This window comes from Rattus norvegicus, chromosome 13 (assembly GCF_036323735.1).
Source record: "Rattus norvegicus strain BN/NHsdMcwi chromosome 13, GRCr8, whole genome shotgun sequence".
NCBI classification, from domain to species: Eukaryota; Metazoa; Chordata; class Mammalia; order Rodentia; family Muridae; genus Rattus; species Rattus norvegicus.
In genome coordinates this window covers 42,094,219-42,121,719 of record NC_086031.1, presented here as the reverse complement: position 1 = coordinate 42,121,719, position 27,501 = coordinate 42,094,219, and the positions used below count along the sequence as shown (strand labels likewise).

Sequence of the window (27,501 nt, the reverse complement as noted above, 5' to 3'; positions counted from 1 at the left end):
GGCAGGTGAACTGTGTGAGTTTGAGGCCAACCTGGTCTGGTCTAGGTAGTAAGTTCTAGGGCAACCAGAACTACACAGCGAGACTGGTTAAGAGTTCTTGATGCTCTTCCAGAGGACCTGGGTTTGGGTCCCAGTGCCCACATCAGTCACAACTGCCTCTGATTCCTGCCATAGGGGATCTAACACCATCTGCACATGGACACACATGGATACACATGCATACATAGAATCAAATATAAATATCTTAAAATAATAAAGTTACATTTTGTTACAAACAGTTTACATATTTTCCAAATATCTTTTCCTAAATCAATTATTATAGCATTAGAATACACCGGAGTGCTGCTTTGAAGCCAAAGAGCCTTGTTACTGACATGATAATAATTTGGTTGTTTATACATTTTGAAAAATATTAAAATGTTCCAAGGCACCATATTCTTTAAATAACACTGGGTAAAATGTTATCTCTGAAGTGTTGGCTTGTGAGTAGGAGGGAAATTATACATTACCGCGTTATATAAAACTGACTCATGAGTGGGTGAGAGATCCTGAGAGTACCAGGACACCCACACTAGAGAAAGCCAATCTGTGCTGTTCCTCCTTATACCATGTTCCCGCAGTCTGCTTAATGAGACACTACTCATTAAACAAATCTCAGGAATCTCTTCATTGCCGTGGTGAATAACTGCTTTTAAAAAAGGAAATAACCATTTTAAATCTTGGAACTTGTTCATAAGACAAAAAGCCTAATTTCACATTTGAAGTAATTCGCTATGCTTCAGTTTTTTTTGGTTTGTTTTGTTTTTTTGTTTTTTGTTTTTGGTCTTGTTTTTGTTTCTTCTTAAAATCAAAAGAATAAAGCAAACTAACATTGAAAGTATTTTAGGATACCTTTAAAACGAAATATCAGTACGATTAAGTAATCTTTTTATCAAATCAGATCCCCAGTCTGATAAGCAGATTAAGCTATTTTACTGACTGGATATTGTTCATGTATCCTATTAAGACTTTTTGATAATTTAATTTTAATAAAGGCACACTTCTGCATGGTAGCCTCAAATAATCTTAACAGTATTTCTTCTGTTGCCCAAAAATGAAAGGTGGATATCACAAAAGGCTTTATTTTTGTGGAGAGCTCCCTGGTGCTCAGGTTTCTTTTGCTGTTCTTGTGGTTGGTTGATCTGGTTATAGGTTGGTGTTGTTATTCTCAAGCCAAAGTAACGTGAATGGTTGTTACAGAACGGAAGGAAGCACACCAGGTTACATCAGAGAGGCAGAGCGACTGTAGGCGGAAGTGTACTTGGCCAAGTAGCTAGAAGCAAAGACATACATTTCATTTTGGGGAGAAGAGTTTGAATATTCATACCCTTTCAGGAAAGATTTTGAATATTGATGATTTTCTTGGTAAGAAGGGGACTTTTATTGTTCATGCCTCTTTTACATAGGCCTCAAAACTAACATATTACAGAGAGGGCTTAATGAGGCAGTCACACTCATAGCCATCTTGGCAGTCACTGGTCTAAACCAGTTTGCCCGTGGCTCCTTAGTTCTCTACCCAAAGGTCGAGTTGCCTGGAGTGTGAAGCCTGGTTGTTTTGTTCATCCTCACGTTGTACTTACTGCCACAGAGCCGCTGCTAGGACCCTATAGAGTATCCCCTCAAGGACTTCTTCCTTCCTAATCTTAAGGGGATCTAAGGGGTACAGGTCCACTTGTGCATGGGACTGTTGACCCTACTGCTGGAGAAATACAGCTCCTTGGATGCCTGTTCCAAGGACCCAGTGACAGGTCTTAGATTCTCACGTTCGTCTTTAACTTGAGATGGAATCGTTTGCATCCTAGAGACACAAACTTCACCAACAGTCTAAAAGATTAATAGTAACATCACACCCATTGGCCGTCCTAAGAGGCCCACAAGCCACGTCACACTATGTGGGAAGCTTTTGCTTATGACGAACCTGGGATTTCAGTGTGGGCAGCAAAACATCATTAGTGATGCTTGTTTCAAAGATGTTAAATTATTTGTGTATATGGTTGTGTGTGGGGGGGGGGGAGGGGAGAGAGAGAGAGAGAGAGAGAGAGAGAGAGACAGACAGACAGACAGACAGACAGACAGAGAGAGAGATATTGATTTTTGATTTGGGAGGATTGATTTTTTTTTTTTCAAATTAAGGTTGAAGTATCTTCTTACTTTTTGGGATGACTTCAAATAAGTGTATGGTTCCCTGATGTTTTGGGCATAGTTAGGCTCTTGGGAAGCAGAACTGAATAACAGTGCCTTGTGGTCAAGAAGTACATTGCCCACTAGTAGAACATACATAGAATCTGTGCTGTAATGTAATAGATGCCACAGTGGAAGTGTGTTGACAGCATACAGGGCCCTGACTGCATCTGGAAACCAGAAACATAAGTGGTCTGGAACTGATTCTCAGAGGACTAATCCAAACTGGATTTTTACAGTTGAATATGCATTTACTAATTGAATAAGGTGAGATATAGAAAGGGAACTTTGATGAGATCCTTTTAGGCAAAAGGAACACAGCATGTAGAGAGATTTGTTAAATGGGAGTATAGGTGTTATTTTAGAAGGTTTTTCTCTCTTATTTTTATAGAATAGCTTTTTTCACAATTATATATGTATTTACTCTGGTGTGTGTGTGTGTGTGTGTGTGTGTGTGTGTGTGTACGCGTGCCTAATACAGGGTTGCATAAGCCACCCTTCAATGTCCTAAGTAGCCCAACTGCTCTTGAACTTGAAATCCTACGGCCTCAGCCTCCTAAGTAATGAGACTGCTATTACTGTACATTTTTTTTTCTTTTCTTTTTTTCGGACCTGGGGACTGAACCCAGGACCTTGCGCTTGCTAGGCAAGTGCTCTACCACTGAGCTAAATCCCCAACCCCTTACTGTACATGTTTAAGATGTAAATTAGGCACAAGGTTTGTTGATTAGCATGTAGTCTGTCAAGTTGGTAGCCCCTCTTGATGTGCTAGGAAACTAAGGCACAGAGGTAAGCCGATTTAGATATGCTTACCAGCAGCAGTGCTGGAGGCCACATCCATTTGCTTACAGAGTGTGAGCTTAAAGAAGTCATCACAGCTCGTGGGTCCGAGAACTGGGACAGAGAAAAGCATCAAGTGAGACTGGAAGCTTGCTCAGGAGAACTAGAGGAAAGCAGCTGGATGCTGGAAAGGCAAAGCAAGGACCAGAAAAAAATTTCTGTTTATTTTTACAATGGCAAAGCTTAGTGTGTGTGAATGCTAATAAAAGTTATTCACAAACAGAAGAAGAAACAGGTCAAAGAAGAGATCATCAATATTGAACTGTTACATTCTAATGAGAACGTAAGAAGCGTCTGGAGTACAGAGTTAGACTGTGCCTGGGGGAATACTCCTTCGTAAATGGAAGGAATGAGTGCGGTGTATATACAGAGCTAATTCAAAGGTATTAAATTACATGGCATTCTGAAGTAATACAGGGACATTTTGCAACATGCTACCCTAACCCATCTAGGATGTGATTGATTTTTTTTTCCCAATATGTCTACTGCATACACTCCCACCTGTTAGCCACTTGATAGCCATATTGGTTATCAGATCCATTGTCGCAGAATTATAGTTCTTGTGTTGCAGTAATTCCTTTTGGGAGAGTGTGAGAGAACACATTTATATAGCTTTCACTCTTACATTGCTCTAATTGCTCAGCTTTTCTATTAGCTGTTGATGTCTTACTGCGCCTCACATGTAAATAAAGCTTAATTGTAGTGTTTGTGCATAGGAGACATATTGTTTACCTAGTATTTGGCATCGTACAAGGTCTCGTGCACCCACTGGGGTTCCTGGAATGCATCCCTGAAGATGAGGGAGTCTACTATACCTGTGTAAGCATCACACTTGCTGAAAATGCTCTCGAAATTCATCCGGGAACCTTCACATGGGTGGAGGGCCGCTTTCTGCGAGTTCTCGTGGAAAAAGCTGTGGCTGCCTAGTATACAGAAGGGAACTATGCTCTGCGGAGTGTTTCCATGGAAGTAGGTAATGGAGCCGGTGTGCCAAGGCCTACAGCTGGGAAAAGTGAAGCAAATACAAGCAACTACAGAAGAAGGATTATGCCAGGACACAAAGCCACAGGCCGTGTTCAAGGAAAATGAAGTCCTGACACCCAGATAAATCATAATGATATTACACGTAAAAAGAATATAAATGGGTTCTAAGTACTGTATTTTCAGTCGTTTTCAAATAACAAGATTGTAGAATTCCAAAGTTTACATACTGTTAGGGACTGTTTAATCAAAGAGAAAATTGATGCCTGTAGTTAGCTCTCAATTCCCAAACATATCTTTCGGTACAACTGCAAGTTCTTTTCATTAAAAAACATTGTATTACTTTATGTTTGTCTTTGTATGCATAGTTGTGCATGCGTGTTCATGTCTGAGTTAGGGTTTCATTGCTGTGAAGAGACACCATGACCACGGCAGCTCTTACAAAGGGAAGCATTTAATTGGGGCTGGCTTACAGTTTGGAGGTTTAGTCCATTGTCATCACAGTGGGAAGCACGGTGCTGGAGCAAAGTTCTATATCTGGATCAGCAGACAGCAGGAAGAGAGTGTGACACTGGGCCTGGCTCGAGCATCTGAAACCTCAAATCCTACCTGTGGTGAGAATTCTGGAATTTTGGTTTCTTTAAAAACACAGAAATATTATAAGAAATTGGTTTCATTTTAATGCCAGGTGTAGGATATGGGGCTGCTTCCGACTGTCCATGGCAGCTATGATTTGCCTTGTGCTCTAGCAGAGGCATAGTTTTGACCGCTGCAGACTGTGTGACATTTGGAATTCTGGGAGCTTTTCAGGGGATAGATAAATGCTAGGGCTCCAATAGGCGGGGTCAGTGGTTGTTGTTCATTCAGGGTGTTAGTAGCAGGGGTCAAAGAAGAAACAAAAGGAAAGAAATTAGATCTCTCTCTCTCCCTCCCTCCCTCCCTATCCCCCCCCCCCCCCCCCGTCTCTCTCTTTCCCTCTCTCCCCCTCTCCCTCTATCCTCCTTTCTTTCCTATCTAGTGATAAGGGATGAAGTGTAGGGGATAAAGGTTGGGCAAAAGAACCCACAAAGTAGTAAAGACCAGCTACCCCCACCCACAGTGACACACTTTCTCCAACAAGTCCATAGCTTCTCCATCAAGGCCACACCTCCTCGTGCCACTGACTATGGTGCTATGGTGGCCCCTTTCAGACCACCACCGTACATAGTCATGCATGTGTGCACATGCACATGTGGAGAACAGCAGTTGATGCAGGGCGTCTTCCTCCATGGCTCTCCTTCAGACTCTTTGAGCCGGGGTCTCTCACTGAACGTGAAGCTTGCCAGTTTGGCTAGACTGCCTGAAATCCAGTGATCCTCTTGGCTCTACCTCCTTCGTGCTAAGATCATTGGCATGCGCATCTATACCTGTTGTGTTTTGTTTCATGGGTTCTGAGGCATCACACTCAGGTCTTCGTGCTTGTGGGGCAAGCACTTTACCCACTAGCCCACTAGCCATCCCCACTCTAAACTACTTGCTCTTAACTTGCAGTTCCCTGTTCTCTCACACACACTCCATTGCCTCTTGTTTTAGTCATGGTTTGAAACTGCTTTTGCAGAGCCTTGGCTTACGTATTTAGGGATGCTGTCGTGCCAGATGCACATCTACAACATTTTTACCTATGATAATGCTTATTCGTTTCTTTCTCCTCAGATATCTAAGTAGACGGTCAACTGCATTTGTAAAATATCTCTTGCATAACACTCCCAACTCAAGTTGTATTTCATTTCAGTTATTCCTCGAAGCAATAGGATGCTTATTCTCACAGTATATGCCTCCTTCCTTACTAGCGTCTTAATTATCTCTGACAAGATAGCTCTACACGTAAAAGTGCTTCACCAGCCTGATGAACTTGAGTCTAGTCCCCGGGACCAACGTGGTAAAAGAGAGAATCTATGAAGCTGTTCTGTGGCCTCCACACGAGCACTGTGGTATACCTGACTCCTGCTCTCATATACGTGTATCATACACAAATAATAGTGAAAATAATTTTTAAAGTTATAACAGAGATTCCTTTTAAATTTACATGTTCTTCACTTGGGAATTTCTTTCTGGGATGAGATCATCCAAACCGTGACTTTTATTTCACCTATTCGAGGGAGGGCACACATGTGCCAAGGCGTGTGTGGAACAGAGAACTTGGAAGAATGACTTCTCTTCCTCCACTGTGTGGATTCAGGAAATCAAACTTGGGATACTGGGCTTGGCGACAGACGTCTTTACCCACTGAGCCATTTTGCTGGTCGGGTTTTTGTTTGCCAACTTGGCACAAGCTGAGAAGAGGGAACCTCAATTGAGAAAACGTTTCCATCAGTTGCCCTGTGTGCGAGTCTATGAGACATCTTCTTGACTAATAATTGGTGTGGGAGGGCCCAGCCCACAGTGAGTGTCAGTGCCCCTCAGCAGCTGGTACTGAGTTGAATAAGCCATGAAGAACAAGCCAGTGAGCCTATGCTTCGGTTCTTGCTTCCAAGTTCCTTCCCTGACTTCCCATAGTTATGGACTGTACCCTAGAATAAGATGAAATAAACGGGGTTGTTGGGGGGAGGGCGGTAATGGGGGGAGAATGGGGAGGGGAACACCCATATAGAAGGGAAGGGGGAGGGGTTAGGGGGATGTTGGCCTGGAAACTGGGAAAGGTAATAACAATTAAAATGTAAATAAGAGGGGCTGGAGAGATGGCTCAGCAGTTAAAAGCACTGACTGCTCTTCCAGAGGTCCTGAGTTCAACTCCCAGCAACCACATGGTGGCTCGCAACCATCTGTAATGCTATCCAATGCTCTCTTCTGGTGTGTCTGAAGACAGCTACAGTGTACTCATATAAATAAAATAAATAAATCTTTTAAAAAATGTAAATAAGAAATACTCAATTTAATAAAGATGGAGGAAAAAAATGAAATAAACCCTTTCCACCCCAAATTTATTTTGACCTTAGTGTTTATCACGGCAAAAAAGCAAACTAGAATAGCCATCTTGATATCCCTAAGAATGTTTAAATGAAAACCTTTTAAAGACCTAATTTTCAGATCTAGAAACAGCTTATTATCATTGTGTGGCTCTGTTTGTCCTGGAACACACTTTATAGACTAGGCTGGCCTTGAACTCAGAAACCCATCCTTTCTATAAATGAAATCATGAATGGTCGCTATAAAGACTTTTCCCAGGGTTCAGGAGATAGCTTAGTCTTAGAGTGATTGCTAAACGTGTGTGTGTGTGTGTGTGTGTGTGTGTGTGTGTGTGTGTGTGTGTGTGTGTGCATGAGCGTGCATGTCAGTGTTTGGGGGGCTGGATTCAGTTGGCAGTACTAAAACGCGCACACACACACACATGTTAGATGATAAATTGGAAGGTAGGTGTTAGGTTATAGATATAACATGATTGATAAATGATGGGATTGGTACACAGATATAAGAGATGATAGTTAAATAGATGGATGTATATATGTGATAGAGATGTAAATATATCTGAAGTGTTATTCCACTGTAAGTGTCACTGGATTGTCTATAATATTAACATGCCATTCCTGTTGAATTGGTTTGTTTTTGTTTTTTGTTTTTTTTCTCTGTGTAGCTGTTCTGGAACTCGCTCTGTAGACCAGGCTGGCCACAAAGTCACAGAGATCTGCCTGCCTCTTCCTCCCACGTGTGCCACGGGGTGCGCTGCTGCCCCCACCAGGCCTATTGGATGCTCATTAAAACCAGCGCCAGTCTATCCTCTTCCCCTAGAGTTCAGAAATGGTTCTGTTGGAATTTAAGCTCTTCCAGGATAGGGATGTTTACTGAATTTTCACTTAATCTAGAGAACCTGCTAAATGATGTATATGTTAAAAAAGCTTTAATCCTGCTAAGTCTTTTGAGTTATGCACTGATCTGTAGGGTTTTGTTTTTTTTTTTTCTTTTTTTTTTTTGGAGCTGGGGACCGAACCCAGGGCCTTCTACTGAGCTAAATCCCCAACCCCGATCTGTAGGGTTTTTGAGTGACAGATCTAGATGCAGTGAATTTATGGTTTCTCAACCAAAAAGTAACAGAAGCTATATTTGAATGGTTGTCTTTTCTATTTCTTTTTACTTTTTTATGACTTTATTTACATAATTCATGTTCTGCCTGCATGTTCTATCCACATGGGGGTGTCATACTCCATGGAAATGGACTGACAGACAGCTGTGAGCTGCCCTGTAGGTGCTGGGAATTGAACCTGGGTCCTCTTGAAGAGCACCCAGAGCTCTTAACCGCTAAGCCATCTTTTCAGCCCCTGTTTAAATGGTTTTATGACTTAAAACTAATTCATAATTGCCCAGCACTGGGCAACCTACTATTTCTCAGTGTTTCCCATTTTAAGCTTATGGTTTTAGACTCTTTTTTTAAAACAAAACAAACAAACAAACAAACCCAGCATCGGTGTTCTGCCTGCATGCCTGTGTTCTGCATGCCTGTGTTCTGCCTGCATGCCTGTGTTCTGCCTGCATGCCTGTGTTCTGCATGCCTGTGTTCTGCCTGCATGCCTGTGTTCTGCATGCCTGTGTTCTGCCTGCATGCCTGTGTTCTGCATGCCTGTGTTCTGCCTGCATGTCTGTGAGATAGTGCCATATTCTCTGGAACTGGAGTCAAAGGACAGTTGTGAGCTGCCCTGTGACTACTGGGAAGTGAATTGAGGGCCTCTGGGAGAGCATCCGGTATTCTTAACCACTGAGCTATCTCTCCAGCCTTAGACTTACCTTTTTTACTCCTAAATGGTTGATTATCACAACGATATTGACTCACGAACTTACTGCCAAACCTATCTGTAGCTGTTTATCATTTACTTATGTTGGTAAAGGTCTAACTGTTGTCTACCAGTCATTGTTACTTATGTATAATGTAACACACTAGTATATGTGTGAGTTACACAGGGAGGATGGAGCACCATGGAGAAATCTTTCACGAATGTCAGCCTCCGTGAACATTTTCAGTCCTCCTCTGACTTATGACAAGTGAAAGACTTGTTCTGGTGTCTAATGTGGCGCTTAATGGCTACTGTGCTTACAGAGCATGGCCAAGGGGCTAAATTTTTTATTTCAACTAATTTGGACTTTAAATAAGTCATAAATGTCTATTGACTACCCTATTGTATTAGATTAATTACATCATAAAATAATTTTACAAAAATACAATACTAAATTGAATATTTTTCTGAAATTCTGATTTGGGCAAGAGGTATAACTTATTTAAAGTCAATACCCTATATACAGAAGAAGTTAAAATTATCACTGGAGTATCAACCTTGTATGTGTGTGCACGTGTGTGTGCACGCGCGTGTGTCTGGGTGTGTAAAACAGTGTGACGTAGGAATTCTGAGTCAAGTCAGGAAGAGACCCTGAAGTTTTCATGTCGCCTGACCTCCCCATTCATCACCTTCTCCCTCTTACACACCCACCTTTCTCCTGAGGATGACTTCCTTTAGTGAGGAAGGCCGATTCTGTCACTTGGTCCTCAGGAGGGAGGGAGGTGGAGAAAAGGGATCTTGAAAGCCAGGGTATAGATGAAGCTTTGAGACACATCATCACACGATATGTCCCTTGGCATTCCTTTTTTTTTTTTTAATTCTTACATCTACTGTCAAATTAGTAAACCAAACCAACATGATCTCTCTAAGTTGTTTTTACGGTTAGTACTCCCTAAGTCTTGTGAGCAGTCACACCCCTACATTGAGTGCCTGGTCACAAGGTTCCTTTTGAAGGAGAATTTACAGGCACAGCGAGTGAAGGAAGAAGGAGAATCCTTCGCTTTCGTTCAAACTTCTCTTCATGTAGACCTTCCCTTTTCAGAGCATAAATGACAAGCAGTGTGACCGAACGGAGTTTTCTCCTAATCAAAGAAGCGAGCACGATTCTCCAGTGGCACACAGGACCACAGATCCTTCTCTCTGTATCATCCTTTGACAGAATAATAATAGAGTATTAATGATACAAGGAGATTACAATGTAACAGTCTTCCTTCTCTGGCCAGAGTGTGGTTGGTTTTTCCTTATTCCTCTAATTTGAACCATAGCTTTTACTGGATAATTTAAGCTTCCTGGAAGTATATATCAAAGCTAGATAAAGAAATTAATTTACTGCTACTAGGATGGTACTATATCCCAATGCACTTTAAGTGTAAGTTTTAACTGAGAAGAGAATAAGGCAGGAGGAGTAGCTCAGAGGGAACGATTAGGAATTTTATCTAACTTCTGATGCCATCTTTGTGATGCTGGGCCTTTCTAAACTGCAAACACCTGGGAGTAGTTCACTATAGAAAAGGAAGGCTGGAATGCTTACATTTCATTTTACCATCACTCGAGAGCAAAGTGAAGGAAGTGTCTGGCCTGGTTGTGTAGCTCAGTGGGAGGAACGCTTTCCTTGCATGCATACTGCTCTCACTTTGATCCCCAGCAGTGCACGCACTGCGTGTGGTGGTCGTGACTGAGTGCTGTCATTCAGGAGGTAGAAGTAAGATCATCATAAGTTGGACATCATCCTTGGCTAATTAGTTGCTAGCCTAGGCTACATTATTCTTCAAACTACATTGTCTATTACACTGGGGAGTTCAGAGATCTGTGTTCTAGCTTTTAAAAAATTATGTGTGTTTTTAAAGCATTCCTGTGTACATGTTCCTTAACGAATAAATATCAAAGGACAATTTATGGAAGTTGATTCCCTCCTGCTATGTGAGTCTGAGATCATAGTCTGATAGTTAGCCTTCCAGTAAACCCCTTTACCATTGAACATTCTTGCCTGTCCCATCTAGTTTTTTCTTGAATATTAATTAATTTCTTGTCCTTGAGTAGTATATTTTGAGCAAAGTTTTATTTTCCCCTTTGAAAAAATTGTTGTTATTTGATCAACCTCAAAGTAATATTTCCAGAGTATTGTTTTATATGTGTGTGTACGTGTGTTCATACACTTGTTCATTTGTTTTCTGTCACCTAAAATGCTTAACATAATAAACAACTTTTAAAGGGAAAAGGTTTATTTTGGCTCACAGTTTTAGATATATTAGTTCATGTTTTGCTGGTGGAAATCCATAGCAGAACAAAACTAATTCCCACATAGACAACAAACAGAAAAAGAATGGCTGGAGTACCCATAACCCCAGGGCTTTGCCCCAATCCTCTCTTCTGCACAATTGACTAACTTTCATATCAAAATAAAAAAAAAAAGTCTCCTGGGAACAAGCCTTTAGCTCATGGACTTTTAGGGAAACATTTAGGATGCAAACTGTTGAACCACTAAGTAGTATTAGCTAAGTACGTGGTGGCGTCCTTATTTAATTCCAGCACTGGGAAGGCAGAGACTGGTGGCATCTTGGATTTAAGGGTATATATCTTGAGATATATAACTCTTGAGAGTTCAACACCAGCATGGTCTACAAAAAGAGGTCTAGGCCAGCCCAGGACCACCCAGAAGACAGACCTTATCTCAATAGTAATAATAATAAAATCGGCCTAAATTAACTATATCTCAATTTAAAAATAGAACATTCCTGATGTACTAATTTCACATGAAATGATTTTGTTTTAATGTTAAAAGATTAGACTTCTAAATATTTCATTATAAAATTTGATTCTAAATGATGTTTATTTCCTCAATATTACTTCCTTCTGCGATGAGTAGTTCAGCGTCCCTCGGATGCTGGCATGTGATGTGTGTGATGAATGTGACGACGTGAGTTCCACTTCCTTCTTCCATCAGCGGTTCACTACCCTTCAGTACTTATGCCTATGTAACGAACGCGATTTAGGATGAACATGAGGGCTTGTCACCTAGATAGGGTAATGTCTCATTTGCCTCTCTGATATATACCCTTAAATCCAAGATGCCTAAAACCGATAAGTAGTATAGACCCAGGGGCTGGAGAGACAACTGAGCATTGAAGAATCCTTGTTGCTCTTGTTGAAGGCCTGGGTTTAGTTCCCACCACCTACACAGTAGCTCACAATCATCCATTAATTTCAGTCCCACAGGATCTCATGCCCTCTGCTAGCCTCTTTGGGCAAGAGGCATACAAACATACACACAGGCAAAACATATAAACTCATAAAATAAGTGATATATCCTATACCTTGTCACACTTCCGCATGCTGCCCCCAGAACTTACAAGCAGATACCAAACATTGTATGGAAATGAAAACAGTACTCAGAAGGAGCTGAAATAACTTTGACAATCAGAAATTCATGCTTCCCGATTTCAAAAATAGCACGAAATTACACTAATGACCGACAAGATCCCATGCTGGCACAAGGAGAAACATGATTGAACTAGCGCCTGTATTTTGAGAGTCCAGAAAAAAATTTATGTACATGTTATCAGCTTGTTTTGATATGTTTTCCAGAAGAGTTCAGGGGGGTAGGACTGATCTTTTTTTTTTTTGGAGCTGGGGACTGAACCCAGGGCCTTGCGCTTGCTAGGCAAGTGCTCTACCGCTGAGCTAAACCCCCAACCCAGGACTGATCTTTTAAACAATGCTGTGACTGTTAACCTCTTGTGAGAAATTAAAGGAGTTAAACCCTGTAGGATGATGTCATTATTCAGCAAGGCGGGTCCAGGATAGGGTGAAGCCTATCATTGGATGAGAAGGAAGGGGAGGCGGGGAAACAGTCTAGGAAGGGGAGAGGAGGAGAAGAAGCAAGAGAATCCAGATGGAGATGACAGAGCAAGATGATCCAGATCAAGGTGAACTCGGTCAATTTAATTTGTCTAGGTGGTTTTTGTGTAGATGTATTGTAGATTGAGAATTTAACATATAAATCTGATTGATAAATTACAAGTTTCTCAAACTCTGATTTTACTGGACTACAGAGGATGTGAGCAAATTTCCAGATGGGCAAAGAGACAGCCTGAGTGCATGGCTCCCTCGTATCCTCATGGAGTAGGACATCGCAGGTTCCCATAGTCACCGGTCCATTTTTATTTTTACTGCAACAGAACCCTTGCTCATACAAATCACAGATAAAGCACAAAGCACATTAAAGACTTACACATCAGAACTAAAACGTAAAAAAGAATATGCAAGTGTAACTATTTGTTACTTAACAATAAGCAATGAGTTCTTAGATATGGTACTCAAGGTTTTTTATTTTATTTTTACTATTGATTTTATTTATCTATTCAAGATGTTTCTATTCTGCCCTGGCTGGCCTGGAGCTCATTGTAGACCAGGCTGGCCTCAATCTCACAGAGATTCAACTCGACTCGGTCTCCTGAGTGTTGGGATTAAAGGCACTCACTCCCATACTTAGCTCTAATTAAATTGATTGATTAATTTATTTGTGTTAGTGTATCTGCGTGAGTATGAGCATATTCCACATGTACCTGGAGGCTAGAAGAAGGCATAAGTGTGCGCACGCACTCACCATACATGTGGAGGTCAGACAACAACTTGAGAGAGTCCTGGGGGTTGCACTTAGATCATCAGGCTTGGCAGCAAGTGCTTTTCCCCTCTGATCCGTCTTGCAGACCATAAAAATTCTATGGCAAACTTATTATATTTACTAGTTGGACAGAAATAGATTTTCTGTACTGAACATTTTAGCCATGTTTACATGTTAATAGCCCTTGGAACAAGAACAAAACTTTCAGCATTTTTCTTCAGTAATATCATTTGTCTTCATAGCAAGAAACTAAGACAGGAACTCAATCATTTTTAATACAAAGTACAAAATAATCATGCACTTCTCTTCGTCTTAGTAATAGGAATGCTGACCGAATGCAGCACGCTCTTCCCTGACTCAGCCTCAATCCACCTTGGCTGCACATGAACCACCAGAGCAACTTTCAAAAACCCATCTCCTGTTTTGAAGAGTTCTTCATTAACAACTGCTTATGCCCCAGCATAAATGGTCTCTAGTAAGAATGTAAGAAGGGATGCAAGTTTGGCTTTATCTACAGGAGTCAGTAGCTGGCACCTATAGCTAATGAGTGACACACACACATTTGAGGTTATCACTATTGACTTCAGTAGTGGAAGTGGGGATGGCAGTGAGGACGGTGAGGATGGTAGATGTGTCTCGTCTCCATGATATGTTTTTAGGGGATAGAAAGGAGTCCTTGGATACTTCAGTGAGGGTTCAATGTCCGTCTCCATAAAAAAAAATGGTTTATGTGTGTAAGTATGTTGTCTGCATGTATGTGTGTGTGCTGTATATGTGCAGTACCTCTTAAGGCCAAGAAAGGGCACTGGATCCTTTAGAACTAGAGTTCAAATCGTTGGGAGCTATCATGTGAGGGCTGGGAACCAAACCCAGGTCTTGCACAAGAACAGGAAATACTCTTACCCCCGAGTAAGATTTTTTTTTAAACAAACAAACAAAAAAAAGATATAGTTATTGTCTTATTTAGGGTTTTACTGCTGTGAACAGACACCATGACCAAGACAACTCTTTTTTTTTTTTTTTTTTTTTTTTTTGGTTCTTTTTTTCGGAGCTGGGGACCGAACCCAGGGCCTTGTGCTTCCTAGGCAAGCGCTCTACCACTGAGCTAAATCCCCAACCCCATCCAAGACTACTCTTATAAGGACAACATTTAATTGAGGCTGGCTTACAGGTTCTGAGGTTCAGTCCATTATCATGGTGGGAAGAATGTCACATCCAGCCAAGTATACATCTGGTTCCAAAGGCACACGGGAGAAGACTGGCTCCAGGCAGCTAGGAAGAGGGTCTCAAAGCCCACGCCCACAAAACACCCTTCCTCCAATGAGGCCACACCTACTCCTAGTAGTGCCACGCCCCCAGCCAAGCATATTCAACCACAGTTCTCAATGGGTGATATTTATACATCTGTAATCCTATCATTTGGGAGGAAAAGGCAGAAAGATCAGGCTACATAGTAAGCTCAAGGCTAGCCTGAGGAACAGGAGATGCTGTCAAGACAACTAAAATAATAGGGCCAGTGAGATTGTTCAGCTGATAAAAGCACTTGCCAGAAGAGACCCTAGGATCCACAAGGTAGAAGAAGAAATCTAACACCTGCAAGCTATTCTCTGACCTCTACTCAGTGGATGTACACACAAATCAACAACAACAACAAAAAAAAATAAATAAATGTAATTTTTTTTGTTTTGTGTTTTGTATTTTTTTTTTTCTGAGACAGAGTCTCAGTATGATGCGTTGGCTGTCCTGAAACTCACTGTGTTGACCAGGCTGGCTTCAAACTCAGACACCTGCCAGCTTCTGCCTCTCAAGTGCTGGGGTTAAAGGGGTGCACCACAATGCCTGGCAGTTGTTTTAAAAAGAAAACTAACAGCAAGAGCAAAGTTATATGTCTAAGTTACATTGATCAGTGGGCGTACTGTCCCTGTATTATGAGTTCATTTACAGAAGCATAGCCAGTACACATACATACAAATTGTTATGTAGAAAAACGTTTTGTGTGGTGATGGGAGCTGAGATCTGATCACTGACGCCAGCAGGCTTCAGACCCGGGGAGGCTGGTATTGAAACTCAGTTCATGACCAGAGGCCTATTAACCAGTATAGACGTGTTAACTCAGAAAGACAAGCATCTCCTCAGAATCCCCCTTTTTTATCTGTACTCCTCTTCCCAGAGGTTAGATCCTGTTCACTCACATTACTCCAGGTGGATTTTGTTACTCATCTGCTGATATGAATGAGAATATTCCGAGAAAATAGTGTTTGTGCGCCGTATGGGCTTCTCTTCACCTAGTCAAGTTGACACATAAAGTTCTCATAATTTCTCTGTAAATTCTATAATAATTGGATATTCTTTATAAAAACAAAATGTTCTGAGGTTGATATGTGGTTATTTTATGAGAAAAGTAATTCTTAATTTTACAATATCTCTTTAGCAAATGAAGCCTCTTCCTGATCTTTCTCTTTCCTGTCAGGCGGGAGGACAGAGTCTCTCTGTGTTGACTTGGATGACCTGGAATTTGCTCTGTAGGTCATGCTGACCTCAAACCCAAGGAGATCCACGTTTCTACCTCCCAAGTGCCGTGATTAAAGGCATGTGTCTCCGTGCTTGCTGGTTTTCTTGTTTTGTTTTGTTTGTTTGTTTTTTTCTTTTTTCTTTTCTTTGGAGCTGGGGACCGAACCCAGGCCTTGCGCTTGCTAGGCAAGCGCTCTACCACTGAGCTAAATCCCCAGCCCCACTTGCTGGTTTTCTTTTTGAGGCAAGTTCTCCGATAGATCTTGCTTGAATTTACTCCAGGTTGTTGTCCTCCAGGCTCGGCCTCCGGCGTGCTTGAGTCCCATGTCTATGGAACCACGCCTAGCTTCTCCTGACTTAAGTTTTAACTCAAGTGTGCCACGTGAACACAACACACCCCGACATAAGTGAAGTGTCGGTTTTTTCACAAAGGGAACACTTGCCCATAAACCAGGATTTGGATGCAGAATGTACTTGCCTAAACCTAAGAAATCCATCATGAGATCTCCTCGCACACTGTTGCCTCCTTTCCCAACTACAAAATTAGATTGCTTTTCATTTCAGAATGTTTTGTGAGCAAAGTCACATTGTGTTGCTTTGTTTGGCTTCCCCTAAAAATTGTACCCCTTGACTGATGATTTCTGTGAGCTTTTCCCTGTCACATTGTGTAACTACTGATGAGTGTTGATTCTCAGTGCTCTAAAGATTCTATTTGAAGAATGGCTACAACTTTGCTTACCCCACTCCCTCCAGTGTGGCTGAGCCTACGGTACTACTGTTTTGTGGTTTTGATTTGGTTTTGGTGGACAGCACCACCAGGAGCATTACTGTTCATTTTGTTAGTGCAATTGTTTGGGTCATAAGTTTAAGAGCCATTTCCAAGTCAAACACAGACATTGAGTCATGCTGAATGGGTAGGAGAGATGGCTCAGTGGTTAAGACTGTCTGTACTGTTTTTCAGAGAGCCTGAGTCCTGACTCCATTGTCCGTCTTTTTGAGTAGCTCGTAACTGTGGCTCAAAGGATCTGGTGCCCTCTTTTGGCCTCTGTAGACCCCTGCACCCGTATGCAGCATCCCATACCGGGCCGCACACTTACACGTACAATTTAAAGCCTTACATAAGCGAGGTGTGGAGGTGCCTGTGTAATCCATCTTAAAGTGAGTAAACGGTGAAGGAAATAAGAACCAACCTCTTTATTTGTTAGCATCCCTTGTGTGGAGAGGACTTAACTCACTCCATTTTAGAACACACAGCATGTTAAGCCTTAAGCTTCAGTTTCCCAAAGAAACAGCCAAGTCTTGGGGAAAAAAAAAAAAAAAAAAAAAACAAAAAAAAACCACAGACCATTAATCAGCAAAGGCCCTGGTATCTAGCGGAGAGAGATAGCCAGCTCAAGGACTGAGACAGTTCCTGGAATTTCTCTACGGCTTGACCAAAAATGGTAAAATTAAAATAGCAACCAATTAAAAATATACCACTGTAGCTACTGCTTACCAAGCCAATTATATTAAAAATGACCTGTCTATCCCTTGAGTTCCCCTCACTGTGCTTAAAAGGACCTGCAAGCCAGTCTGGTCATCGCCATTTTGTATGCCGAGCCCTGCATGCTGGTTGTTTCTGCAGAGTAAACGTTCTCTGTTTTCGTGTACTATCCAGTCTGTGGTCTTCCTTCAGTAACTTGGACCCTTACACTGTTACTTTCAGGATTTCCTGTGTTTGTGTCTTTGACTTTCTGAAAGCCTCATTTTAACATGTTCTTGTTACTTTTAAAATTAATTTTTGCTGTTACAATGTAAATAATATAAAACTCATTCATTCTCTTTATGTTACATTTCTCATTGCTGGTAAAATACCCAACAGAAGCACTAAGGACAGAGGGTTTGTTCTGGTCCACGGTTTGACAACAGTGTGAGGGAAGGGAAGACATGGTGACAGGACCATGAGGCTGGTCACATTATGTCCAAAGTCAGAAAGCTTAGTGACCATGTTATGCTCTGAGAGGCTCTTGATTTCTAGTAGCACCGTCCACCTCATCCTTAGTATAGTCTATGAAAGTTGACGTTATTTTGTCTGTATTAATGAAGCAGTTATAATGCTGTAAGTTGGTTTTATTTACTTATAGATTTCACTTAGGTTTGATCAAGCATATCTGAGTTACTTTTAATTTCAAATTGTTTTTACATTTTTGGGAGTAAGTAGGGGCATGCTCATCAGGGTGATAACTAGATGGAGGTGGTTCTCTCTTTGCACAGTGTGGGCCCTGGACCTCCAACTCAGGGTGTCGGGCCTGCTAGCGCCCTTTAACCACTGAGATATCTCACTGGCCTAATAGTTTTATGCAAATATATTTTTGCTTTTAATTCCATAATATTCAAACAAATGTCATTGTCTAATTAGGCTTTAAAAATTCTCTACAAATTGTTACAGTAATAGTAAACCATTTTTTTTTACTTCAAGTTTTATAAACAAGAGTAAATGATTATGCAAAAGCTAATATACATTACTGATTCAGGGAGTTCTTTTTTCTAAAAGATGCATCTGTTCTATGTGTATGAGGGCTTTGTCAGCCTCATGTATGCCTCATGTTTATCTGGTGCCTGCAGAGGTGAGAACATGGTGTGGGACCCCCTAATACTGGAGCTATAGGACCCACTGAGCCATCTCTCCAGCCCCTCGGGGGGGATTTTTGTGTATATTCTCTGAACAGGAGAGATGCACTGTCTCCTCCAGCTGTCTTTGGATACGAGGCTAGCGCCTGTTGTTCTCTGTTGGTAAAGCTACGTGGGCATTTTGTGCTAATGGAGTGGCCTAATGAAACATAATATTCTCATGGTGTTAGCAAGCATTAGAGCTGAGTTTAATATTTTTCTAAGCCAATAAATTGGAAAGGCAATTCTTTTAAAAAAATCACTAGGTTTTCAGAACACAGAGAAGGTTTATTTGCATTACCCTGTGTCTTATTTACTTGGAAACTGCCAGAAACTTTTTATCTTTCCTGTACATGACTGATATTAAGGGCAAAAAAAAAAAAAAAAAAAAAAGCTCTAAATGAACAAAACCACTAAAGTCTATTTAACTTGTTTTTCAAGGTCTTAGCGGGAGCCATTAACATTGTTTCAGCTCTTGCCCGTCTTTATTATGTCTTCCATGTGCTTCTGAGGTTGATGGATGAGGACATGTCAGGACAAGTAGATTAGAAGGATGACATGATAAGCCTCCTGTTCTAGTTTTATTTCTGTTGTGACAACTGACCTACTGACCAAAAACAACCTAGTTCATTTGTTTGAGTGTTTGTTTGTCTTTAGATACAATTACAGGTTACCGCCCAACCTCTGGGGATGCTTAGTCATCGAGAATGGCACTACTTGAGGAAATAAATAGGAGGTGTGGCCTTGTAGGAGAAAATGTCTCATTGGGGGCGGGGCTGTCCTTGAGGTTTGGAAGGGCCCTGTGCCTCAGTGGATCCTGATGGAGAACTCTGAGCTACTAGAGTGCCGCCATGATAATGGACTAAACCTCTGAAACTGTAAGCAAGTCCCCGTCAAATGCTGTATCTTATAAGAATGGCCACAGTCTTAGCGTCTCTTCACAGCAGTAGAGCACTGCGAGCTGAGCGATCGTGGGAGGTGGTGCAGCACTTAGCGCTCAGTGGTCCTCAGGACCAACCAAGAGCAGGACTCTGAAGGGTGAGCTGCACAACAGGTTGCCAATGAGAGTAAATGCAAAAGTGATGGGTCTGGATGAGGAATTGTGAGTAACCCAAGGCCAGAATGAGTTCCCTCCCAGACGCGTTAGTCGTGGATGAGCGTGAGCTTCTTCCCTGCTGGAGGCAGGGTGGTGTCTGAGCCATGTCAGACAGTAGCCTGGTCAGGCAGACTGGTCAGTCTGAGGATGGGCAGACTTGCGGGGGAGGTGTGTTTTTATATAGACTCAGGCGAGGCTTGTGGCAGGAGTAAAGACCATTCAGGGGAGACTGCCCAAACTGAGAAAGGCTCTCAGGTTAGAGCTCATCCTTTATCTCCTCGCTCCCTCCTCGATCCCCTTCATTTTGCAGCCAAACAAGAAGTGAACGAAGAGAACTTTGTCACTATTCTCAGCCATCTGTGCCTTTCCCTCTTGCTTCCGTGTAAGTGTGTATGCACACTGGGTACCATTCTTGCAGAAGCCAAAGAGGGAGTCAGATCCACTGGAGCCGGGATTTTAAGTGGTTGTGGAAGGGCCTCGTGTGAGTGCTGGGAATCAAGGGCCACCCCGCCCTCTGCAGGAGCAGTGTGCACTTTGTTATTGTTTTGTCTTGTTTGAGACTGGGTCTCACTGTGTAACTGTCTAGCCTGCAACTCTGTCTGCCTTCTGGGTACTAGGATTTACAGGTACATGTTATCAGGGGCTTTTCAGTTTGTCCCTGCTGCTGGCACTAAGATGACTGCTGGGATCTTCTTGCTGCTGCTGCTGCTGCTGCTGCTGCTGCTGCAGACTTTGGTCACTGTTGGGGTCTGCCCTTACCCTTGTCAATCACATTTCAATTTTCATCAGTCATCTTCCCCAGTGTTGACTCCTTTTCATTACTCAGGATTCCTAATGTTCTGTTTGTACTGCTTCTTAATTTTTTAAAAATTTTCTTTATAGCGCTTGCCTAGCAAGCGCAAGGCCCTGGGTTCAGTCCCCAGCTCCGAAAAAAAATTTTTTTTTCTTTATTGCCTCTTGCAGTGTTGCCCAGGCTAGTCCAAAACCCCTGGGCTCAAGTGACCTTCCTGGTTAAGTATCTTCTACCCTATTTTAAATCTTTTCTCTGTGCCTAAATTCCTTTCTGACTACAGCTTTTCAGCTACAGCTCTTGATTCCTTTTCCACTGTCTGCTGTTTCCTTAGCCACTTTTGAATGATTCATACAAGGTTTCTGTTAACGAGCACGGCAGCCTTTTTCTCTCTCCTTCTATGCAGCATCCTTGAGGTGTTTGACCTTGCAAACACATTTAGTGTATGGTACATGAATTTGAACCAAAATCTTTGTTCTCCTTTTGTATTTCTTTTTTTCTGAGTTTCTAATGAGCATGTTTCCTAAGGTTGTGGCTAAAAACCAGGCTCCTTCTCTTCCTGTGGTTTTATAAATTCTACTTGAGAATCCTATCTATTTCTGCCTCCCTGTTACCTTCACATGCAGTGACTTTATTTATTTCATTGTCTTGAATTGAATCATCTGTTCATATTCACACTTATATCTGCCTGTCAGATGTCACATTCATAAAATAAATAAATAAAGGAAAGTTACAAGGCCCAGGAAGTAAATAAAACCTAGAAGATACTTAGAGGATTCTTAGTGCTTCTTCCCACAAAGTTAGACAAGAAGTAACAATACCTGGGCAGAGAAGACCCTTAACCAAAACAAATGCTCCCAATGCAGGAAATTACCACAAATTTCTTATAAAAGTTAGTCACGTCTGGTCAGAGTTTAGAGGACAAACATTGAGATTTCCGGGTTCTTGTTTCTTAGGACAAAGAATCTCACCAGGGACACATGGTAAAGGTAGGTGTCACAGATGTTCATGAGAATGGGAGTGGGCTGCTGAGTCAGGGAAAGGCATATGCTCAAAAGTACTGTGCTGTGGTGTGGATGAACCTTTACGAATCATTTAGGTAGCACATGCCTTCTTCTGTTTGTATAATGTGCCTTTTCTAGTGCATTCTTTGTTACTGGGGGTCCAGGTGGAGAAGGGTTCCCAGTTTCTGCTGGTTTCTTTCATATGTTAATCTTCTAAACCAAAAACCATGTAAGTGTGCATGCCTATGGAGGCGGGAAGAACGAGTGGGATCCCTTGGAGTGGGAGTCACAGGTATTTGTAAGCTGCCTGATGTGGGTGCTGTGATCCAACTTGGGTCCTCATGAGGGAGCAGCAGGTGCTCTCACTTCAGTCCTGATGCTGCTCTCCACTCTTCTGCCACACTGATGGGCTCCAACCACATCAGTGGAGACCTCAGTCTCTTTGCAAAGAATTAATGTCTGTCTCTGGGATGACAAATGATGAGAAGCAGAAGGAATTGACTGCTCTTTGTACTACCTACAGCCATGAATAGAACGTGATCAGGGGTTGCAGTGCGCCGTTACTAGTTGGCTTTGTGTCTCTTCACTTTCCCATGAGCATTTGTGGAAGACCAGCTTCAATCTCATAGGTACATTGAGGAGGGGAGTAGAGTCGGTGATTAATCACTTAAATGGTAAAAAGGGTAAGGGAACACACACACACACACACACACACACACACACACACACACACACCTACACTTGTGGATGGAACAGAGCTACAACCAATGTTACATATATAATATATACATATGCACATGCATGCATGTATACATACACATGTTTGATGGATGGAGCAAAGCTCCAACAATTTTATCTTTTCACTTTCGGCTTCTGTATCTCAGCAAAATCTTAACAAGCACTGCAGAAATCACAATGTGCTTATATTCTACTTTTCTCTAAGTGAATGTTTACAGAGAGTATACACAGAAAAACCTGTTCTTCGATGTCCTCATATAATCAAGTGTTTCATCTATTATGGCTTAAGAGGAAAAACAACAAATTATTCCCAAGAACCCTTACATTCGTAACTAAGCAACTTGTCATCTAAACGTTTGTATAAAAAACAGCCATTTCTACTCTGAATTCTCAGGGTGTACATTCACTTACTAACAATTTTTTATTAAATCATATCAGGAAGCTGAGGGGAGGACAAAAATCGGTACAAGAAATTAATCATCACCTTGATCACCAGCCCAGCTTTAACAAGAGAGTCGCATCAGCCAGTGCTAATTGGGCTGCCATTCTTCTTGTTCCCTGACCTTAAAAACATCCTTTGCTCAATAATCAGTGTGCACTTCTAAACTGTTCCCCAAGATTCTCCACATGAGAGCCACCAGATACATCTTAACCTAACCTTACTAACAAGCCGCATCTCCAAAGTTTTTCTAAGGGTGGTTGCTAACAGTGTGCATTTCCTAAGTTCTTTCCAAGGTTGGAGATAGAATCATTAATTTGCTTGAGGAGCAGTGCTTGAAGAAGATGTCGGTGTCAGTGATACTGCCTGTTGAGGGGCCGGGAACCCCCTTAGAGTTTTCCTACAACTCCTAGAGGAGGATGGCTCTGAGGACCACAAGGACAGCAAGCAGTCAGTGGTCCATAGCAGCATGAAGTCCTCAGGATACAAGGTCCTTGAGGCTCCGTCCCTCCGAGGCACACACTTCACTACTGTGCCGACCCGTGGGCCTAAATCCATGAGTTCTAAAACCATTGGCTGCTCCTCTCACACAGCCCCAATGGGCATTGTTATTCTGGAGAAGTTTCATGATCTCTGAAATCAGCAGATCATGCTTGTTCAGTACCTAAGCCCAGAACGATGAGTTAACCCTTGGAGGAAATGATACTGAACTTGTTTTGAGTCCAACCGCTTTTACTCATCAAGGCGCAGCAGCTAAAAGACAAGGATGTCAGGAAAATTCCAGATGATATCTATGTTTCTGAAAAAGAAGCAGTGCAGCAGGCTGACTTACCAACTTACAAACACAGGCCTGGAGTATCGCGCACACCAACTTTGCTGTTCTAGTGGTGTGTGATAAAGTATTTCATTGAAAAAATAGTTAATCTTGTGGTTTGAAAATCATGCTTTCAAGTTTTTAGAGGTGTACATAATTATAATGTGCTTCATTTATCTCATAGTTTTATGCATTGCCTCCCCCCATTTCTCCATGGCCTTAAAGACTTTTCCCAGCCCCTCGAGATCCTCAAGTGTCCAGGCCCCACCCAACATTCTCTGTTCAGTATTATTCCTTACCCTGTTTTGAACAGGATTATTATTTTGAGAAGTAATAATATAAGGCATGTATTTTTTTCTTCTGGTCACTGTACATAATGAAAAGACTCACTCTCTCCCTAGAGCAGTGATAGTGAGACAGTAGACTCTGGATAAGTAATGTACACCTCAAGTAACATCTTTAATTAATTCCAGGAGGATTTTATTTTCTTATTTGGGAGAAGTCCTCTTATCTGTGTGTACACTTGGTAGAGGTTGGAGATTGATTGGCATTGATCTCCCTGTATGATGCTCTAGCTTATTTTTTGAGACAGGATCTCTCACTGAACCCAGAGTTCACCATTTTGGTTTTCCTGGCTAGCCTGTGAGCCCCAAACATCCACCTGTCTCTACTTTTTCTATGCTTATAAGCGAGCCCTACTATGCCCAGGGGCATAGCATAGAAATGCTCACACTGTTCTTTAACCCAGCGCTGCTCTCATCGGAGGGAACAGCCAGGCTTACACTTAAGGACAGGTTTTATGTGCATTTTAGAGCTTGGACTTTGATCCTCGGACTTGCATGGCAAACATCTCCACAGCTCTTGACTTGGATACTCATGTGAATCTGTAAGATACCATGTTGCTTCTCACTTTTCTACTTTCTGTAAAGAATGTAATAAACCACTTTCTACTGAAACAACTGAACTTTAATCTTTCCTTTGTTGAGATTATTTTTTGTTCTCCTGGTGTGTTTGCTGTCTCGTATCAACCACTGACTCTCCTGCCCTGCTTGCTATTCTCTTCCTCCTCTTTATTTCCTCGACTTAGGATCTCCACTTATGAACCCAGTCCTCCCTTCTCCCTGGATCAAATCTACTTCTATATATTTTAATGAAAGAATAAATCAGATGAGGGCTGGGGAGAATGCTCAGCTGGTGTAGTGCTTACCACACAAGTATGAGGACCAGAGTTCAGACACCCAGTGTGCATAAAACAAATCCAGATGTCTGTAATCCTACCCCTGGGATGGTGATGAAGGGTGACTCCCCTGGAGCTCAGTGACCAGCCGGCCTAGCCAGGTCAGTGAGTATGCCTATCCCAAATTATGAGGTTGGAGAGACCTTTTCTCCTGACCTCCATATGCACGGAAACATACAGCTCATATACACATGCGCACACACCCTCAGTCCCCCACCTGAGTGTGATGGCACACAATGTAATCCCAACGCTTGGGAAGCAGAGGCAGGTGGTTCTCTGTGAGTTTGTGGCTAGCCTGGTCTATAGAGCGAGTCAAGGACAGCTAAGACTACAAAGAGAAACCCTGTCTCAAAAATAAAAAGAAGTAAAAAATATTTAGAAAATAATAGAAATCAACAATAAAGTATAACACACAGATCCAGCACAGAACCCTAGATAACAGATTTGTGCCAAAATGTGTTTGCGGGTCAGTGTAACTTTGTCAACTAAATATAGCTGGAATCTCCTGTTGAAAGTCTCAGTGAGTCGAGATCACGTTGGCTCGTGGACCTGACGGCGTGGGCTTTTGTCATACTGCCTTCACTGATGTGAGGCGACCCAGCCTGAAAGCGAGCAGCACTGCTTCCGGGTTTGGGGTCCTGGACTGCACAAGAGTAGAGGAAGCTGAGTGGGAAGCATGCACGACTTCATTGCTTTCCGCTTAATTGTGGCTGTTTTGAGTTCTTGTCATCTTGACTTCCATGATATGATGGGCTCTACTAGAACTAAAGGCCCAATTAGACCTTTCTCCCCTAAGTTACTTTTGCCAGGATACTTCATTGTTATCATAGCAACAGAAATAAAATGCAGACCTTTGTTCTCTTGTTGTCTGTCCATCTGCCTGCCTACCTACCTACCTATCTGTTGAGGCAGGGTCTCACTATTGTAGCTCAGGCTGGCCTTCAGCTCACTATGCAGACTAGGCTGGCTTGACCTCAGAGGTCCACTTGCCTCAGCCTCCTGAGTGTTAGAACTGAAGGCGTGTGCTATCTCACTGTTCATCAGTCCAGCGCTCTTCTCCTCTGTAGGGACATCCAGGCTTACACTGAAGGACAGTGGAAGCCATTCTTCATAGTCTCATGCCTTTAATGCTTGGTCCTCAAGGGTCTGTCTGTGCAGCCCCTCCATGGTGAGCAATAGCTTGTCTGAAGCACTAACCCTCCCACGTAGACATGTGTCACTGGCAGCTGCAGAGTTGTATGACATCATCACTATCCAGTGTTTTCATTCACTTGCAGCAGCCTCTCTGGCTTAGCACTTGTGAAGTGAAGTGATTGTGGTGAGTTACTTAATCAGAACTCTGAATATGTTTTGCTTTGATGATTATAAAATTAATTTGTTTTTATTTTTGTTTGTTTTTTCCAGGTGTATGGTGGCGGATGAAGTAAGTACCTTTTCTAAAAATATACAGCCAGTGTTTACTGTCTTCTGTCTTCTATATTGACTGCCTCTGCTTTTTCATGTGACCACATACTTATTTAGTGGAGGAAAACAAACAAAAATAAATGTACTATGTAATTCCTATTTTCTCTTACATACTTCTGTATACAGAACATATAAATGTATGTATGTATTTGTGTGTATGTATATATTTTAAAAAAAATAAACCAGTTTTGTTCACATTAAACATAGGAGTTAGCATTATCTTTGGTCTTTACAAGGAAGTCCATAGTATACTTTTGAACCTTGGCTGTATTAGTAACTCTCCATTGCTGTGATGAAGTGTCCAGAGGCAGTTTAAAGGAGATAAGGGTTATTTAGACTTACGGTTTCGAAGGGATGGAGTCCATCACGCCCAGCAAGACATAGTAACAGGTTCAATGGTGGGGCAGAAAGCTGGTTGGTAGAGAACATTTCATCTACACACAGGAAACAGATAACAGGAAGTGAGCCTTGGCCATAAAACCTCAGAGTTGGTCCTAGCAATGCTCCTTCCAAACAGGACCACCAATTAGTTGTTCACAGATATGAGCCTATGGGGACACTTTCTCACTCAAGCCACCAGATTAGCCTTCTCTTTGATGGCCTAGATTTGAACATATATCAGATTTCTCATGGAGCAAGATAAATGTTTGGGCAGTTTCCTAACCACCAATTAACTTTTACAATCTTGATGTTTTCAGTGAACATTAGCTGGTTTTCACAATTTATTTTGAACTCTTAACCTGTAAGTCTTTTCCATTGTGACTTGTTTTGTTCTTATTTATAATCTCATAGCAGTTTCTATATGTTAACTGACACACACTCATAGAAAAAAAAAATATATATATATTATGAGTCTTGTACCATATCTGTGCCTGGTTTCTGTGGAGGCCAGAAGATGGTGTTGGATACCCTGGAACTGGAATTACAGATAGGTGTGAACTGCCACATGGTGCTGAAAACAGATCCTGGGTCCTCTGACTGATCAGCCAATGTGCTCTTACCACGGAGCTCTCTCTCCAGCCCCAAGGCTTAAGTTCTTATTTAATGAGTTTGTTTTCTCCTTCTTCCTCTCCCTCTCTTCCTTGCTCTCTCTCTCTCTTTCTCTCATTCTCTGTGTTTCTGTCTTTGTCTCCCTTTCTCCCCTCTCTGTCTCTCCTTCTATTTGTCTCTCTCTGTCTCTCTGTCTCTGTCTCTGTCTCTCTCTCTCTCTCTCTCTCTCTCTCTCTGTGTGTGTGTGTGTGTACACATGTGCGTGCATGCATGGGTGTGTTTGTCCTGGCTATTGGACATGA

At 41.9% G+C, this 27,501-nt stretch overlaps 1 protein-coding gene across 4 annotated transcripts in view; it reads left to right on the top strand.

The window, feature by feature from the left end:
• Window positions 1-27,501, top strand: part of Zranb3 (zinc finger RANBP2-type containing 3) — a 155,189-nt gene that overhangs the window by 26,579 nt on the left and 101,109 nt on the right. For all 4 annotated transcript variants that reach the window (XM_006249701.5, XM_063272740.1, XM_039091286.2 and 1 more), the window contains exon 3: window positions 26,150-26,168. In XM_006249701.5, coding sequence (XP_006249763.1) covers window positions 26,150-26,168 — 19 coding nt within the window. The remainder of the gene's footprint in view (window positions 1-26,149; window positions 26,169-27,501) is intronic.